The sequence below is a fragment of the Macrobrachium nipponense genome, chromosome 2 (genome assembly GCF_015104395.2).
Source record: "Macrobrachium nipponense isolate FS-2020 chromosome 2, ASM1510439v2, whole genome shotgun sequence".
NCBI classification, from domain to species: Eukaryota; Metazoa; Arthropoda; class Malacostraca; order Decapoda; family Palaemonidae; genus Macrobrachium; species Macrobrachium nipponense.
The window spans coordinates 84,569,226-84,588,767 of NC_087201.1; the positions used below are offsets into that span (position 1 = coordinate 84,569,226).

General features: G+C 42.6%; 2 protein-coding genes across 3 annotated transcripts in view; both read right to left on the reverse strand.

Annotated features, from left to right (window-relative positions):
• Positions 1 to 19,542, reverse strand: part of LOC135220747 (uncharacterized) — a 671,524-nt gene that overhangs the window by 490,860 nt on the left and 161,122 nt on the right. The window lies entirely within an intron of this gene.
• LOC135220745 (mitochondrial carnitine/acylcarnitine carrier protein-like) overlaps positions 1 to 19,542 on the reverse strand; it is a 38,253-nt gene that overhangs the window by 7,904 nt on the left and 10,807 nt on the right. The window contains exon 1 of one of the 2 annotated variants that reach the window (XM_064258194.1): positions 1,945 to 2,200. The exons of the other annotated variant lie outside the window; for it this stretch is intronic. Coding sequence (XP_064114264.1) covers positions 1,945 to 2,040 — 96 coding nt within the window. The 5' untranslated portion in view covers positions 2,041 to 2,200. Of the gene's footprint in view, positions 1 to 1,944; positions 2,201 to 19,542 lie in introns of those variants that run through there. 2 annotated transcript variants of the gene reach the window in all.

The following is a 19,542-nucleotide window of genomic DNA, read 5'->3' on the forward strand; positions in this document are numbered from 1 at the left end:
GATAGAGGACTGCAAATTGGTATGCTGATCATCCACCTTCCATTCATCAAACATACCACATTGTAGCCCTCTAGCCTGAGTAGTTTTGATCTTATTCAAGGTTAAAGTTAGCCAAAATCGTGCATCTAGCACGACATAGGACAGGCCACCATTGGGCCGTGGTTAAAGTTTCATAATGCTCATACAGCATTATACAGAGACCACTGAAATTCGATTAGCATTTTTTACTTAGTTTTATTTTAATTTCCAATTACATAATGTTACCCAAAGGAGCTTGAATAAAATTTTTCCTACCTCTCAGGAGGTAATAAAAAAACCTCTTAAGAGGACAAACAAACAGACAAAACTGCAAAAAATGGATGGCAAACCTCTGCCAAGTCTACTGACTGTGTCCCAATTAGAATAAAACTTTTTTTTTTGTCTTGGCAATTCTCTCTCTCTTTCTCTCTCTATCCAGTTCAAGAGCCAAAATGACTTTGACCCCGTCTGACCTCATTTGACCCCCAGGAGGTCACTGGCACTGCTGATACAGTGCCACATCAAGATAATCAGAAATGGAGGAGGAAAAGAGAGAGAGAGAGAGAGAGAGAGAGAGAGAGAGAGAGAGAGAGAGAGAGAGAGAGAGAGAGAGATTTATCCTCCATCAACACCAGAGCAAAACAGAACGTAAAAGACGAGTCTTCAAAAAGGTTATAATTCTTGCACTCGTATACCCACTGTTGCTGACCGCAACTGCTTTCACTTTCCTCCGCTGCTGATTGCTGTGTTACCCTTTGTTGCTGCGCCACAAGATTTATTGAGGCTGACTTCTGACTGTGTGTGCATTGAGAGAGAGAGAGAGAGAGAGAGAGCTTAGTTTCCCCAAAGTAAACCACTCCTTATAGAGAGAGAGAGAGAGAGTCAACTTAGTTTCCCCAAAGTAAACCACTCCCTTATAGAGAGAGAGAGAGAGAGAGAGAATGATCCCTCCCTCAACCTAAAAGTAAAGAGGGGGAGGGGGAGGGGGGGTGGCGCCGAGATAGGTAGAGTTAAAAATCTCCCCAAAATGATTCCTTGTGCACGGTAACTCTCTCTCTCTCTCTCTCTCTCTCTCTCTCTCTCTCTCTCTCTCCTGGACATCCCACTTATAAGGATCTGATCCCTATAATAATAATATAATCCCCAAAACTAAGAAATTAAATATAAAAAAATACTTTTTACTTCCCAAATAAAAGTATTATATTAACTAGTTGGCAACTTTCACTCAAATCAGCTGATCACATGAGATATCAATTTCGACTTTCATGGCGGCGCAAAAAAAAAAAAAAAAAAAAAAAAAAAAAAATTAATAATTCAGACTTCAAAATCTAATACAGTACAAAATATATATTTAAAAACCTGAATTGGTAATTACAATTTTATAACAAATAATAAGTTAAATTAATTTGTAATAATTGTATATTTGCCCATTAGAGAAATGTCAACTAAATCCATAAATGATTTGATAATAGTAAATATGTGTATGAATGTTTGTATATACCGTGTACATACACAATTACGGGAAAACACGTGTATACAGTATATATATGTATAAAGTACACATATACCTGCACACATTCACAGGTACAATGACCTTCAAATTTCTTAATCTTTTTATCAGATAAACGAGAGAGAGAGAGAGAGAGAGAGAGAGCTGCTTTGAAGAATGTGAATTACTTAAAAATAGGCCGATATTGAACATAACTAAAACATTATTATAGATTTCACTAAAAAAAAATGTTTATAAAAGGCCTAAAACACGAACAGGGTCAATTTTAAAATAAGCCTGAGATTAATAAATAATAATAATAATAATAATAATAATAATAATAATAATAATAATAATAATAATCTAGAAGTTTATCAGTCCAGACTTTGACATCTTACGAATGCCAAGGCCTCGTTCGAAACCTTGCAATCTTTTACCTTAATCGTATCTAAAGGCTGGCCCACGATGACTGTACACGACCCGCCCACACCGCCTGCGAGGAAGTCCTTCACCGGAGAGGTCTTTTCCGGCATGATTTAAACGTAGGTAAAAGATTCAAACAATAAATAATAATAAAACAATGAACGAATAACTAAGCGAAGCCAAAAACCCGCGGAAACGAACGCCGACAATATGTAGGCTCGGTGATGTTAACGAACGATATCCAATCGCTCTGAGGGGCGACTTGAGACTACATACCAGTTCAACTCTCGGCTCTGAACCTCTGATGCTACTTGGGGGTTGGGGGGTCTTAATGGGGGAAGGGGAGTGCTACTTATGCTACTCTACCTTTCGGAAAGTAGCAGGTCATATTCTTATTAAGTCAAGGTTAACTTTTTAATTTTTTTTAAAACTCCGTCTTTTGTACGAGAGGTTTTTCTAACACATGCTACTTTTTATGAGCCTACCAGAGAGAGAGAGAGAGAGAGAGAGAGAGAGAGAGAGAGAGAGAGAGAGAGAGAGAGAGATAGAGAGAGAGAAGGAAAGAGGAGAGAGAGAGAGAGAGAGAGAGAGAGTGTAAATTACAAGAGAGGTGAAATAGTATGTGCCCCAAAAGGTATAAATTATCTTTTTTTATTGTAGTTTATTCCTTTCACTGTACCGGTTTTTGAGAGAGAGAGAGAGAGAGAGAGAGAATAATACATCCCAAAACAATGACACACTCTCTCTCTCTCTCTCTCTCTCTCTTATAAAATAAATAAACATATCAATCAATCAATAAACAAATAAATAAGCTTCCTACATAGGCAGAGAAGGGTTCCCCCTTCACCACACTTCCTACTATCTCAGTAGAATAATCAGCAGGGCCACTTCTCCCTCAGTGCCTCAAGCAGGACAGGATTGCTGAGCAGGAGTAGGAGAAGGGTGGAGGGGAGACACTAGACCCATAGCCCCAAGCAGGAGCAGGTTGGTTCTAATGGCAGGTATATTTCTTCCACAGTATCCAACTGGACACGTGACCAGCACGAGATGGGTGTACTACTCACTCTACGAGGTGTAGATTTGTCTACACCTTGTAAACTTGGGTGTATGTAGTGTGTACATGGTAAGTAGGTCCTTGGTGTTTTAAGTTGTGTATATATAATAGTTCTCAGTCTATTTCTGTAAATCATTTTATGCCTTTTTCATTAACGAAAATTTAAGAGGAATTACAAAACTCTTCATTTGTATGGTTATGGGAATAAGTATATGAAGCTATTTTGGGATTCCTAATTCAACGAGATGGGATAACTTATCAAAACATTCCTCAGAGGTTGCCCTCCCCTTACAGTTACATACACACTACACAATAATGCTTACGTACTGGTTAAGTTTGCAACAACATCTTGCATGAATGTCCTATTGTTAAAAAAAAAAAAAAAAAAAAAATTGGCTAGAGTTCAAATTCTTGACATTTTGCAATTTTAAAATTCACGTTGACAAATTTCAGTAATATATTTGTAACTAAGAATACAGAATCTATACTCTGTTTTTTTCCATCTGTCCATCCGCCTGTAGTGTTTTCGCATGGTAACACTGCGTCCCGGGCTTTAGATAGTTACATTTAGCTTACATTCAACATTAATTTCGAATATTAATGGTATAATTCGCATACTGTAAATTACTAAAACACTTTAAAGTTGCAAATGTACACCCAGATATCCTTCTTTTCTTTACCTAAAACTTATACATAGCGTAACTATGTAAAGCCCTGGACGCAGTGTTACCATACGTAAACAACACAGGTGGTTGGACAGATGGAAAAAAACAGAGTATAGTTTTTATGCAACTTGGTTTACTTGAGGTCCATACTGAAATTATAAAAAATGCAAAAGGAAATGTTACAGACAATTCATAAATGATACAATCAGCAACACTCAATTATATGATACAACAACTAAAACAAAAATACATTTAATTTCACATTTACAAAAATGCTACTACGACTACGACAGGTAAAGAGGCCTAACCCTATACTTGCAGGCTATCCCTATACTTACAGCTTAACCATATAGTACTTGCAACATAAACCCATACTTGTAGCCTAAACCTATACTAACATGTGAACCTAAAGTAGCCTATCAAAACAATAATCCTTAATTTGACATATAATCAACGTTCGTTATATTTTTCTGCTCATTTACAAGATTACAAGATAAATATGTTGATTCAAGACTAGCAGTAGCAAGCAGCAATACCTTTTAAGAGAGAGAAATGTAACTTTAGCAACGAAATAATCTTTTAAGACTTGTTTCAAATGTTAAGGCAGTCCCCGGGTTGCATCATTCCAAGGTTACATTGCTCTTCAAATATATTTTAAAAAAAATTATTTCCCGGATAACAGCCATGTCCAGGCCTTATGCAGCCAGTCTGACGGAAGACTGGAACTTTAACATGGCTCCAAAAAGGGCCGAATGGTAACAATTTTGAGGTTTTTACGATGAAGAGCTCAATCAAAAGGTACAGGTGTTCTTTCGATTTTCGTTGATGTCTCGGGTTACACAGTTCTTCAGCTTACACTGTTGTGTAAGAACGGATGTAACCCGGGGACTGCCTGTACCCGAATCCCTAAGATTCCGGTAACGAAATTCAATAATTAATCCCATTAAAAGTCTGCCTAGACATTAGGTCTCCTGTAAACACATAATAATGTGTTTGATATATTATATCATATGTGATATCCGATGCAAAAACGTAATATTATAATTAACTCTGGTCAATATAAATACATGCTAACATGAGGTTAACCCCCTTAAACGCCGGAGCAGTAAATAAAAAAATGACTCCCGTATGCCGGAGGGGTTTGGAAGTGAGCGCGTAAGCGGAAAAAATATTTTTTTCAAAAAATCACAGCGCGCTTAGTTTTCAAGATTAAGAGTTCATTTTTGGCTCCTTTTTTTGTCATTGCTTGAAGTTTAGTATGCAACCATCAGAAATGAAAAAAAGTTATCATTATCATATATAAATAATGCGATATAGATAGCGCAAAAACGAAATTTCATATATAATTGTATTCAAATCGCGCTGTGCGCAAAACGGTTGAAGGTAACAAGTTACTTTTTTTTCGTTGTAATGTGCACTAAATTGCGATCATTTTGATATATAACACATTGTAAAACGATAAAAGCAACACAGAGAAAATATTATCACAAAATAATGCATGACTTCGTAACGCGCTTACGTAAACACATACTTTTTTTCAAAAATTCACCATAAATCTAAACTATTGTCCTAGAGACTTCCAATATGTTTCAGAATGAAGACAAATGATTGAATATTACTATACTGTAAGAATATTAGCTTACAAATGCAGTTTTCGACCATATCTGACGAGCTAAAAATGACCGAATGTCGAATTTTTTATATATATATTTTTTTATATGCAATTATTTCGGAAATAAGAAAAGCTACAACTTTCAAATATTTTTCGTTTTATTCTACATGAAATTGCGCACATTTTCATATATAAAACTCTATGAAATTGCCTAATAAATGAAACAAGGAGGCAAATATTCCGAGAATGGGACTTACGCATTTCGGAGATTTGTGGCGGAGAATCCGCGCGCGGAGGGAAGGAAAGTTTTTTTAAAAAATTCACCATAAATTTAAATTTGTGCTAGAGACTTCGAATTTGTTTCACGATGAAGATAAATGACTGAATATTACTAGACTGTAAGAGTTTTATCTTACAATTGCGTTTTTTCGACCATTTCGGTAGAGTCAAATTTGACCGAACGTGGTTTTTTTTCTATTTATCGTGATTATATGCAAATATTTCGAAATGAGAATAGCTACAACCTTCAACTATTTAATGTTGTATTATACATGAAATTGCGCACATTTTCATATATAAAACGTTATGTAACGGCTAATTTAAAATGGTGCAACATTACCACAATCGCACGTATGATTTTTTCGGAAGAGTTACCGCGCGGACGTAAAGAAAATGTTATTTTTTTCATAAATTCACCATAAATCGAAATATTGTGCTAGAGACTTCCAATTTGTTGCAAAATGAAGGTAAATGCTTGAATATTACTAGAATATAGGCGTTTTAGCTTACAATTGCGTTTTTCGACCATTTCGGTAGAGTCAAAATTGACCGAAGGTTGAAAATTTGTCACTTATCATTTTTTATATGAAAATATTTCAAAATTGATAAAAGCTACAACCATGGGTTGTTTTTAGTTGTATTGTGCATAAGAAATTGCGCACATTTTCATATATAAAACTTTATGTAACGGCTAATTTAAAATGGTGCAAACATTACCACAATCGCATGTATGATTATTTTCGGAAGAGTTACCGCGCGGACGTAAGGAAAAAGTTTTTTCATAAATTCACCATAAATCGAAATATTGTGCTAGACACTTCCAATTAGTTGCAAAATTAAGATAAATGATTGAATATTACTAAAATATAAGAGTTTTAGCTTACAATTGCGTTTTTCGACCATTTCAATAGAGTCAAAGTTGACCGAAGGTTGAAATTTTGGCACTTATCGTTATTTATATGAAAATATCTTAAACTGATAAAAGCTACAATCATGAGTATTTTTTTGTTGTATTCTACATACAAATGCGCACATTTCATATATAATACTCTATGTAACTGCTAATTTAAAATGGTACAAAAATTATGTCAAAGTGACGAAATAATTTCAGAGATGTGTCCACAGATACTTTTTAGTGCGGCAAGAAAGAAATTCGCGCTTGCGCGCCTGCGTAACGATTGTAAACAAAACAACAACCTTGATCCGTGAACTCCCAGCATCCCCCAAGGCGCGTGATTCAAGAGTTTTCGGCTGGTAGGCCTAAAAGTATTTTTCCGCGAATTTTAAAAAAAACTTTTGTTAATGTCGACGAAAAATAGGGTTTTAGGCGGCCATCCGGAGAGGGACAAAAAATGTCGACGTAAAAATACGTCCAGTTCCGGGCGTTTAATGGGTTAAACGCTGGCAGAGGAACTCAATAAACTCATGGTATCTATAATAAGCAAATATACTGTCTGGTATGATGTAAAACTTGACATAACCATAATAAAATACATTGAAAAATCAGATAATTATAGAATATACACAAAAATATACATACATATCAGTCTAACCTGTAAATGCTCACCCCGTCGTCCACAGCCGTTGCCTTAATCTTACATTTAAATCAGAATTTTTGAAATAGTCCAGAGTCTTTTGGCAAAAAGAGTCCCTAGAATTAATGACTCAGGTCGCAATGTAATAACCCCACCCAGGTCCCCTGGGCTAAGCTGTAGAGTAAGTTTGGCCTCACACTTCATTATTTAGGGCTGTTATTTACCAATGTTGAAACGGAACAACATTACCCTGGGCTAGTGGCACCCTTGAGTCGTTAATACCCTTACCAGTGATAAGTCTACAGATCTGAACTAGGCCGATTACCAGGCTATGCTATTCGTTAGCCATAGGCTACCATGACCGAATTAAGGCGACCTAGCACTATTTGTCGACAGCCTGGCTTAGCCGACGTCAGAATTTGGCTGATGCAGGCAAAACCAGGCATAAATTCTCTGCATATCCCAGGTAGGCCTGTATTTTAGAATTAAACATAGGCCCATTCCGCTTAATATTAAGATAGCGCGCTTGAATTATGCTTCGTTGTGTGCACCAACGTAAACCTAAGTTTAATTTTACTTACTTCAGCTCGAGGGAAAATAATCATAGCCTAACGTACAGGCTTAGTCTAGCCCTATATCTCCCAAAAACGTAAGGATAGGCCTACAACTAGACAAAAAGCAATTATGATTAATTAATTTATAGCCTAGAAATGTTAATTAATCATTTAATTAAGAGTTACAACCTTAAATAAGGTTCATCTAGCTTAGGGATGCCTACTATCGTACCCAATAACAGGTAGGCCTCTGCTACGGGCTCTAGAGCTACCCTGCATAAGCCTAAGGGAAAACTAGTGGTCAAATTAATAAAACTTGTTAAAAATAAATGATTTAGAAGAAATATTAATAAAAATGTGACGTTTAAATCAAGTTTTGGTAGATCTAAACCTGTATACCACGGCGAACTAGACTGTGGCAGTTGACGTTTTTTTTATAGAATTTTACCTCCTGAACAAGAATTTGAAGTTATATTTTTTTGGCCGGCTCTAATTAACCTGTAATTTACCTTTGAACTCTATCCTACAGTAAGGGAGGCCAATGGGAAAGCGGGGTTATGGGTGGGGTAAAACACTTGGAAGGTTTTGCTGTGTTATTTCCTCTTATTTATGACATTTGAAACGCCAGATACAAGCTGAAATAAAGCGATAAACCCATAATGGAGCCGTTGCATAGCCAAAATCCACCTATTACTAGTATTGCTATTACGACGCCGAATCCTACTTGTTACACTTACTATAAGCTTGCTTTCCTTTAAGGGGGGCTACTAGGTTAGGTTAGGTTAGGTTGGTTAGGTTAGTACCATAACCTTGATGTTACACTTCCTGGTGGTTACGTATCCCACAGCCCCAACCACTTCATAAATTTGTCGGTGTTGTGTAGAAACTCGATCACAATACCTACTAATATACACATGAGTATAGCTATCGAACTTGTCTGCTGTTACACTTTTAGGGAACAATACTTCGTGTGCTCTATCCATGATGGCGGTGAACCACGGAAAGAACGAATTTTATGAGAGAAGGTATGGGTGTATGAATCATATCCATGAGACGCATTTATATTGGTTGGTAGTAAATTAATCCATGTCCCTTGGGAATGACCTGGGTCAACCTGATACAGGATTGGTTTGATTTAAAATTCCTGCGATGGGGTCGGTGCGACGTATAGCGCCTCACTGCCGCCATCTCAAGAACTATGGGAGCTCCGACCTCCGTGTCACCGTTCACATCAACTGGGTACTTAGAAAAATGATATTGTTATGATACAATAAAGTTTCATACATACTTACCTGGCAGATATATACATAGCTAAGACTTCGTCGTCCCCGACAGAAATTCAAATTTAGCGCCACTCGCTACAGGAAGGTCAGGTGATCTACCGGCCTGCCCTGGGTGGCAGGACTAGGAACCATTCCCGTTTTCTATCATATTTTCTCTCTTCCACCTGTCTCCTGCGGGGAGGCTGGGTGGGCCATTAATCGTATATATCTGCCAGGTAAGTATGTATGAAACTTTATTGTATCATAACAATATCATTTTCATACAATCAACTTACCTGTCAGATATATACATAGTTGACTGGCACCCTTTGGTGGAGGGTAAGAGACAGCTATTTATGGAATAGACAGGTAAACAACATATGTTGTAGGTATATAAAAAAACCTTGGTTCCTACCTGATAGGTGGTAGACTTGGTGGGTGTTTGCCCAGTAGTCTGCATCACCTCAAGAAACTTTAGCGAGATATGTGATCTATGGCAAAGAGTTCTTGTGGGTCTGCCGAAGGGGTCTTATCCACTTACTCGGCAGAGCCTGAAAGGACTTTGTCAATGGGTGCTGATCCACTTATATGACAACACACCTTATGAAAGAGCACACAACCAATCCCGACCACCTGATCCTAACCACCATGTTAGTATTAAAAATTGCTCCGAGTTATCCCCAAACTCTTCACAACAACCATAACTCTGATCCAAATTGCACACGCACACATATTAATTTTCTAAAAAAAAATTTATGATACTCATCTAATAAAAGATATCACAAGTTCCTTACTGAACGAAAGTGACTGGCCGCCCGTGCGGTACCTGCACCTGCTCAGCAGAAAGTCTAGAACATATCTATTAGACTTATGCATCATTTAAAGGATTGGTGTTAGCTCCTGTACCCAGGATTGTGCCCGCAGACACGAAAGGACCTAAAGAAAAACATTTTTCGTAGGTCACACGAACGTCCTTTAAATAGTGAGAAGCAAACACTGAATTACACCTCCAATATGTCACTTCCAAGATATTCTTTAGTGACATATTTCTCTGAAAAGAGAGAGATGTAGCTACTGCTCTCACCTCATGAGCTCTCACTCTCAGGAGTTTCAAAGAGTCATCCGTGCAAGCCTTATGAGCGTCGGTAATGACGTTCCTGACAAAAAAGGCTACATAGGTCTTGATGGATCCTTCACCGAGCACCAGAGACCTTGTCTAGAACCTCCCAACTGTTTCTTTCTCTGCATGTAAAACTTTAGAGCCCTTACTGGGCAAAGAGACCTCTCAGTTTCCCTGCCGACGAGACCCGATAAGCCTTTAACTTCGAAGTTTCTCGGCCAGGGATTCGAAGGATTTTCATTCTTCGCCAAAAATAAATCTTTGAATGAACAGATGGCTGAATCTAGTTTGAATCCCACTTTATCACTAAGGGCGTGCAGTTCACTAACTCTCTTAGCCGTCGCCAGTGACAAAAGAAACAAACATTTTCACTCGTTAGGTCACGAAACGAGGCCAAATGCAGAGGTTCAAATCTTCCCAGAGGACAAGAAACTTTAGGACGCCACGTCCCGAGATTCCAGTTAGGGGGAGATGTAATCTTAGACTTAATGGTCTCAAAAGATCTAATCAGATCGTGTAGATCTCTATTATTTGCTAGATCTAGGCCTGTATTTCTAAAGACGGCCGAAAGCATACTCCTATAACCCTTTATAGTGGCTACGGAGAGACGAGATTCCTCTCTCAAATATAACAGAAAATCAGCGATTTCTGTTACAGAGGTACTGGAGGAGGACAACTTCTTCGGCTTGCACCACCTTCTAAATACTTCCCACTTAGACTGGTAAACTCGGATAGTGGAAGTTCTCTGGGCTCTAGCGATCGAGCTTGCCGCCTTGCGAGAAAAGCCTCTCGCTCTGACAAGTCTTTCGATAGTCGAAAGGCAGTCAGAGCGAGAGCGGGGAGGTTTTGATGAAACCTCTCGAAGTGTGGTTGTCTGAGAAGATCCATCCTTTGTGGGAGGGATCTTGGGAAGTCTACCATCCACTCCAGCACCTCCGTGAACCACTCTTGAGCTGGCCAAAAGGGGGCTATTAGGGTCATTTTCGTCCCCTTTGATGTCACAAACTTCCTGAGCACTTGCCCCAGAATCTTGAATGGGGGAAATGCGTAAATGTCTACATGAGACCAATCTAGAAGGAAGGCGTCTACTGTTAGAGCTCTGGGGTCTTCTACTACTGAGCAAAAGACTTCCAGTCTTTTTGAGAGGAACGTGGCAAAGAGGTCGACATGAGGAGTTCCCCAAAGAGACCAGAGACTCCGACAAACTTCTGAGTGGAGGGTCCATTCGGTGTGAAGGACCTGGTTCCTCCTGCTCAGCCTGTCTGCTCTCACATTCCTTACTCCTTGAACGAACCTCGTCAAAAGGGAGATGTTCCTCTGGGATGTCCACAAAAGAAGGTCTCTTGCGAGTTCGTAAAGGGCATACGAATGTGTCCCTCCTCGCTTTCGAATGTAGGCAAGGGCGGTTGTGTTGTCCGCATTCACTTGGACTATCTTGTTCCTCACTAAAGACTCGAAGCTCTTTAGGGCCAGGTGTACAGCAAACAGCTCTTTGCAGTTTATGTGCCAGGACACTTGAAGAGTATTCCAGGTGCCTGACACCTCTCTCTTCCCCAAAGTTGCTCCCCAACCTTTTTCCGACGCGTCGGAAAACAATACAAGGTTCGGGTTCTGAGTCTCTTGGGAAGTACCCTTGTTTTCCTTCAGTTGGGGCAACCACCATTCTAAGTGGCATTTCATCAATACTGGAATGGGAAAACTGTCCGAAAGAAGTCCTGTCTTCATGTTCCACGATCTTCTGAGGAAGAACTGAAGAGGACGGAGATGAAGTCTTCCTAGAGGAAGGAACTGTTCGAGCGAGGAAAGGGTCCCTAATAGGCTCAACCATTCCCTCGCCAAAGTACGTTCTTTCCCTAAGAAGAGAGAGACTTTCTCTAAGCCTCTCGTTAGTCTCTCTTGAGAGGGAAATACTCGAAAACCACGAGAATCCATCTGAATCCCCAGATAGACCAAGTTCTGGCTGGGGATCAGTTGGGACTTCTCGAGGTTCACGAGCAATCCTAAGGTCTTGATCAGGTTTAGTGTCAAAGCAAGGTCCTCCAAACACTGTCTCTCTGACTTTGCTCTGATGAGCCAGTCGTCCAGGTACAGAGAGATACTGATACCTTTCAGGTGAAGCCATCTCGCCACATTTTTCATCAGGCTTGTGAAGACCTGAGGAGCAGTGGAAAGGCCAAAACACAAGGCTCTGAATTGGAAAATCCTTCCCCTCGTCATGAAACGGAGGTACTTCTTCGACGAAGGATGAATCGGGACGTGAAAATAGGCATCTTGGAGATCCAAAGAAACCATCCAATCCCCTTGGCGAAGAGCCGCAAGGACTGATGCAGAAGTCTCCATGGAGAACTTCTGCTTCTGAACAAACTTGTTCAGAGCGCTGACATCTAGAACTGGTCTCCAGCCCCCCGAGGCTTTCGCAACCAAGAAAAGGCGATTGTAAAACCCTGGGGAGCTTTGATCCAGCACTAGCTCTATTGCTCTCTTGTCCCACATTTGATCCACCATTCGTTGAAGAGTATCTTTCAACACAGGGTCCTTGTAATTGGCGGACAATTCCCGCGGAGTTGACGTCAGGGGAGGATTGTCCAGGAAAGGAATGAGGTATCCCTTCTGTAGAACAGACATTGACCAAGCGTCTGCATCGATGAGAGTCCAGGCTTCCGCAAATCCCCGGAGCCTGGCAACCTACTGGTGTTTGGAGGACGCAGCTTCACTTTCCCCTTTTTAAAGGGTACGGAAAGAAGTTCTACCTCTCCTCTCGTCGCTTTCCTTTTAGAGGGAGCTCTAGAGGGAGGACCCTCCTCGAAAGGAGGGCTGCAGAGGCGTATAAACACCCTTTTTTCTCTCCCACCGTCACTGGTACTCTTTTCCTGGACGATTGAAGGAGAAGATCCTGTGTCGCTTTTTCCGTCAGCGAACGGGAAGTGTCCCTCACCAACTGCGAAGGGAACAAAAAGTGAGACCTGGCAATGCTGCCCTTTGAGAATTAGAAACTGCTTTTGTTAGAAAAGCGCTAAAAACAGACCTCTTCTTTAAGAGACCGGCTCCAAATAAAGAAGAGACTTCTCCTGAGCCGTCCTGTACCGCCTTGTCAATGCACGACAAGATCGAAAGGAGTACGTCCGGATCGAGTCCTTCCGAGGCATGGGCCTTCTTGGCCATCACCCCAAGGGACCAATCCAGGAAGTTGAAGACTTCCAAAATATGAAAGAGTCCCTTGAGGAGATGATCCAACTCCGAAAGACCCCAAGTTATTCGTGCATTATGAAGGCTATGTCTCCTGGAAGCGTCTACCAGACTGGAAAAGTCAGCTTCAGCCGAAGCTGGAAGAGAGACCCATATTCTCCCCAGTCTGGTACCAAATACCTCTCTTGCCCGTAAGTCTAGCGGGAGGCATGCAGAACACCGTTCTAACCAACTCCTTTTTGGTTAGCATCCAGCTATCCAGAGACTGAAGAGCTCTCTTCATCGAAATCATCGGCCTCATCTTTAAAAAAGCCGACGACTTTGGTGTCTTGGAGCACGAAAAAAGGGAGCGTGGAGAAGGAGTGGCAGGGGTCAAGGCATCTCCGTATTCCTGAAGAAGGAGAGCTGTCAAACTTTGAGTTAGTTACAGCCCTTCTCTGCCGTGAGTCTCGTCTTCTGAGTCCTCTTGCAAGAAAGGATCAGAAGGAGAATTCAATTTCAGGTCTGGGTCTTCCTGCCCAATTTCTCTCTCTGCGGGAGACAAACTCCTAATAGGAGAGGGGCTAAGAGCGTGTACGGAGCCCTTATGAATCAAAGCAGACGTCTCGCGCCTGGTTGGCTCCTCGCGCTTGGCTGGCGCCTCGCGCCTGGCTGACGCTTCGCGCCTGGCTGGCGCCTCGCGCCTGGCTGGCGCCTCGCGCCTTTCTGGCGCTACATCGCTGTTCGGATTACTCTTGGCTGGCGCCTCGCGCCTGGTTGAAACCTCTCGCCTGGCTGACGCCTCGCGCCTGGCTGGCGCCTCGCGCCTCTCTGGCGCTATATCCTTGTTTGGATGACGCTTGTCTGGCGCCTCGCGCCTGGCTGAATCCTCGCGCCTGGTTGAAACCTCGCGCCTGGTTGAAACCTCGCGCTTGGCTGGCGCCTCGCGCTTGGCTGACGCTGCTGGCTTGGCAGACGTGTCACGTCTGGCTAAATCCTCGCAACTGTTAAGCTGCTCGCGCTTATATGGCGCTTCAATACTATATGACGCTTCTCGTCTGTAAGAAAACTCACGCTTGTCTGGCGCTTCATACTCGGCGTATGACTCTCTATCGGAAGACATCTCACGCCTATAATACGCCTCACGTCCCACAGGAGCCTCACTCCTGGCGGGAGAAGGAAGACGAGACTTCTTGACAGGAAGCCTCACGTCTTTCCTACGAGGAGGATCCTTCGAAAGGACTCCTACCAAGGCAGATAACTGTTCTTGTACAGCTCGGATAATCCTCTTGGAAGCCTCTCCGGTGTCTTCTTCAATGGGAGAGGGAGACCTCGAAGGAGTTTTGTCAAAGCCAGGAGACGTCAAAACCCTCCTAGCCTTCTTGATTGAGGAAGGCGCTTCTTCAGAAAAATGACATTGTTATGATACAATAAAGTTTCATACATACTTACCTGGCAGATATATACATAGCTATAGACTCCGTCGTTCCCGACAGAATTTCAAATTTCGCGGCACTCGCTACAGGTAGGTCAGGTGATCTACCGCCCTGCTCTGGGTGGCAGGACTAGGAACATATTCCCGTTTTCTAATCAGATTCTCTCTCCACCTGTCTCCTGCGGGGAGGCTGGGTGGGTCTTCAATTGTATATATCTGCCAGGTAAGTATGTATGAAACTTTATTGTATCATAACAATGTCATTTTCATACATTCAACTTACCTGTCAGATATATACATAGCTGATTGACACCCTTTGGTGGAGGGCAAGAGACAGCTAACTAACTGACTAGACATGTAAACAACATATGTTGTAGGTATAAATAAACCTTAGTTCCTACCTTCTTAGATGGAAGACTTCGTGGCTACTGCCCAGGAGTCTGCTTCATCTCAAGAGCCTTAGCGAGATAGTGATCTGTGGCCAAGAGTTCTTGTGGATCTGTCGATGGGGTCTCTTCCACTTACTCGACAGAACCTAACTGGCGTTTGTCAATGGGAGCACATCCGCTTATATGACAACACGCATTTATTTAAGGAGCACACAACCAATCCCGATCACCCGATCCTAACCCGTGTTAGTTCTAAGATTGCCTAGAGTTATCCCCAAACTCTTAGCAAACAACCACAAACTCGAAACTCATACATACAAAAATAAAAAATTTTTGTACCCCTCTAATAGTCAGATGTCACTCGATCTTCCAATGAAGTGAAGTGAAGGCCGCCTGTGCGACAACTGACACTCCCATACACTGAAAACACGAGAACACATCCGACAAGAGGGTTACGTACACAATTTAAGGATTGGTGCTTTCTCCTCCTTTACCCCAGAACCGTCTGTGCTGACACAAACGGACCTAAAAGAAAAACATTTATCATACGTAACTCGCACGTCTTTTAAATAATGGGAAGCAAACACGGAGTTGCATCTCCAATAAGTTGCGTCCAAAATGTTCTTGAGTGACATATTTCTTTGGAACGCCACAGAGGTTGCGATTGCCCTACCTTCGTGGGCTCTCACGTCTTAAAAGATTAAAAGAATCATCTGGACAATTCTTATGAGCTTCTGTAATAACACTTCTAACAAAGAAGGCTAAGGCGTTCTTGGACATTGCTCTCTTGGGGTCTTTCACTGAGCACCAAAGACCTTTTTTGCGAACAACCCCCAACTGCTTCTTCCTGTCCAGATAAAATTTTAGAGCTCTAACTGGGCAAAGGGATCTTTCTGCCTCTCTGCCCACCAAACTAGAAGTCCGTTTCACTTCGAAGCTCCTGGGCCAGGGATTCGAAGGGTTTTCATTTTAGCAAGAAAAGGGACTGAAATGAACAAATTGCAGTCTCCTTTGAAGCCAACTCTTGATTCAAGGGCGTGCAACTCACTGACTCTTTTTGCCGTTGCAAGAGACATCAGAAACAAACACTTTCTAGTGATGTTACGAAACGAAGCAGTGTGAAGTGGTTCGAATTCCTCTGATGATAGAGATTTAAGAACCACATCTAAGTTCCAGCTTGGAACCTTAGGTTCAAGTGATTTGATGTTTCGAAGGAACGAATGAGGTCGTGCAAATCTTAGCATTCGTTAGATCTACTCCCCTGTTTCTAAAGACTGCTGAAAACATACTCCTGTACCCCTTAATAGTCGGTACCGAGAGATGCGACTCTTGTCTAAGAAAACAGAAGGAAATCCGCAATTTCGGTCACAGAGGTACTGGAAGAGGACAGCTTCTTCGACCTGCACCAGTTTCTGAAAACTTCCCACTTCGATTGGTACACTCGCCTAGTAGATGATCTGCGGGCTCTAGCAATTGCGTTTGCTGCCTGGCGAGAAAACCCTCTCGCTCTGACAAGTCTTTCGATAGTCGAAAGGCAGTCAGAGCAAGAGCGGGTAGATTTTGATGGTGACCTCTCGAAGTGGGGTTGTTTGAGCAGATCTATTCTGTTTGGAAGAGATCTGGGGAAGTCCACCGTCCATTCCATCACCTCTGTGAACCAAATTTGAGCTGGCCAATACGGAGCAATCAGAGTCATCTTGGTTCCTTTTTCGGATGCCACGAATTTTCTGACTACTTCCCCCAGTATCTTGAACGGGCGGGGAAAAGCGTAAACGTCTATCCCTGACCAGTCCAGGAGAAAGGCGTCTGTTGCATAAGCCCGGGGATCTTCCACCAGGGCACAAAATGTTTCTATCCTCTTGGAGAGGAATGTGGCGAAAAGATCTATTTGAGGCTTCCCCCAAAGGAGCCAAAGGCTCTGACAGACTTCTGAGTGGAGTGTCCATTCTGTGGGAAGGACCTGGAACCTCCTGCTCAATCTGTCCGCTCTCACATTCCTCTCCCCTTGGACAAACCTTGTTAGAAGAACTACCTTCCTTTGGTTCGCCCAAATCAGTAGATCTCTTGCCAGCTCGTACAGAGCAAAAGAGTGCGTCCCTCCTTGTTTTTTCTGACATAAGCCAGAGCTGTCGTATTGTCTGAATTTATCTGTACGACTTTGCCTCTGACTATGTGTTCGAAGCTCTTTAGCGCCAGGTGAATTGCTAAGAGCTCCTTGCAATTTATGTGCCATGACACCTGTTCTGCCACCGACCAGGTGCCTGACACTTCTTTGGATCCCAATGTTTACCCTCCCCCCAGCCCGACTCCGAGGCGTCTGAAAACAAAAAATGTCAGGCTTGGGTTCCGTACTTGCAGGGACACTCCTTTGTTTTCCTTTAATGGAATCAACCACCACTTCAAATGATGTTTTATTTCTTCCGAGATTGGAAACGTGTCCGAGAGCTGACCTGTCTTCCAACTCCAACTTCTTCTTAGGAAGAACTGAAGCGGTCGAAGATGTAATCTTCCTAGGAGAAAGAACTGTTCGAGCGAGGAAAGGGTTCCCAGAAGGCTCAGCCATTCCCTCGCTGAAGTGCGCTCTTTCCCTAGAAAGTTCAATACTGTGGCAGCAGCCTTTCTTATTCTCTCTTGAGATGGAAAAACTCGAAAACCCCGAGAATCCATCTGAATCCCCAGATAAAACACGTTCTGGCTGGGGATCATCTGAGACTTCTCGAGGTTCACGATCAATCCAATGATTTTGTCAATTCCAGTGTTGTTGACAGGTCCTCCAAACACTGCTTTTTGAGACCTGGCTCTGATGAGCCAGTCGTCCAGGTACAGGGAGACGTTTATCCCTTTCAAATGTAAGTGTCTTGCTACATTTTTCATCACGTCTGTGAAGACTTGAGGAGCCGTGGACAGGCCGAAACACAGGGCCCTGAACTGATAGATTCTTCCTTCGAACATAAATCGAAGGTACTTCCTCGACGAATGGTGGATCGGGATGTGGAAGTATGCGTCCTGAAGGTCTAGGGACGCCATCCAATCCCATCCCCTTGCCGCAGTGCTGCAAGACTGAAGCAGACGTTTCCATGCTGAACTTCTGTTGTTCGACGAATTTGTTCACGCACTTACGTCCAGTACCGGTCTCCATACCCCCCGAGGCTTTTTGCTACAAGAAACAAGCGATTGTAAAACCCCGGGGATTGCACTCCAGCACTAGCTCTATTGCTCTTTTGTCCCACCACACTGTTCCACCATCTGACGAAGAGTATCCAACAGAACAGGGTCCCTGTATCTGGCGGACAATTCCCCCCTCGGTGATGTTGTCAAGGGAGGAATGAATCCTTGAAAGGGATGCGATACCCCTTCTTGATAATCGACATCGTCCAAGGATTCGCTCCTATGTCTTCCCAGGCTTTCGCAAAAGAATGTAACCTGGCTCCTACGGGTGTCTGGAGGACAGAATTCTCACTTCCCTTTCTTAAAGGGACGGAAGGAAGACCTGCCCCTCTTTTCGGTTGACTTCCTTCTGGCGATCGATCTAGTTTGGAAGACCTCCTCGAAAGGGCTGCTGCTGATTGTTGGGCGAAGCCACTTTCTTTTCCTCACTAGCCACAGGCCTATTCTTCCTTGAGGATTGTCTAAGGAGATCCTGGGTGGCCTTTTTCAGTCAGAGAATGCGCGATATCCTTCACCAACTGCGAGGGAAAAAGGTGTTCAGAGAGAGGCGCAAACAATAAGGCGGCTCTCTGCGAAGGAGAGACGGCCTTCGTGAGGAAAGCACTGTGAACCGCCCTCTTCTTTAAAACTCCTGCACCAAAGAGGGAGCATACCTCAGCCGATCCATCCTGACAGCCTTATCAATGCAGGCGAGGATGCTAGGGTAGGGTTTCTGGGTCGAGTTGTTCCTTTTCCTGAGATTTCTTGGCCAGAACCCCAAGGTACCAATCTAAGAAGTTAAAAACTTCTAACGTGTGAAAAAGTCCCTTGAGGAGGTGGTCCGTTTCCGAAAGCCCCCATGTTACCTTCGCTGCATTCAAGGCATGCCTTCTCGACGAATCCACCAAACTCGAGAAGTCTGATTCAGCTGAAACGGACAGAGACAATCCCATATTCTCTCCCGTTTCGTACCAAATGCCTCTCCTCCCTGTATTTTAGTTTAGCGGGAGGCATACAAAAGACCGTCCTTCCTAACTCCTTCTTCTTCTTGAACCAGGAGTCAAGAGATTGTAGAGCCCTCCTCATAGATATAGCAGGCTTCATTTTAAGGAAAGAGGAAGACTTGTGTGTTTTCGTGCTCGAAAACAGAGAGCGTGGAGAAGGGGGAGCAGCTGGCGTCAAAGAGTCTCCATATTCCTCCAATAGAAGGGACGAAAGAACTTTATAATTAGAAGATCCTTCCTTCATTTCGTCCTCCGAGGCATCTTCTGGGTTGATAGGCTCGGAGGAGAAGGCTCCCTTCTTTCTTCTGACCTTCTCTTAGTCTCTTAACGAGTGTCAGCTCTTCATACGAGGAATGCGCCCTGATGTAACAGCAGGAGTATCTCGCCTGGG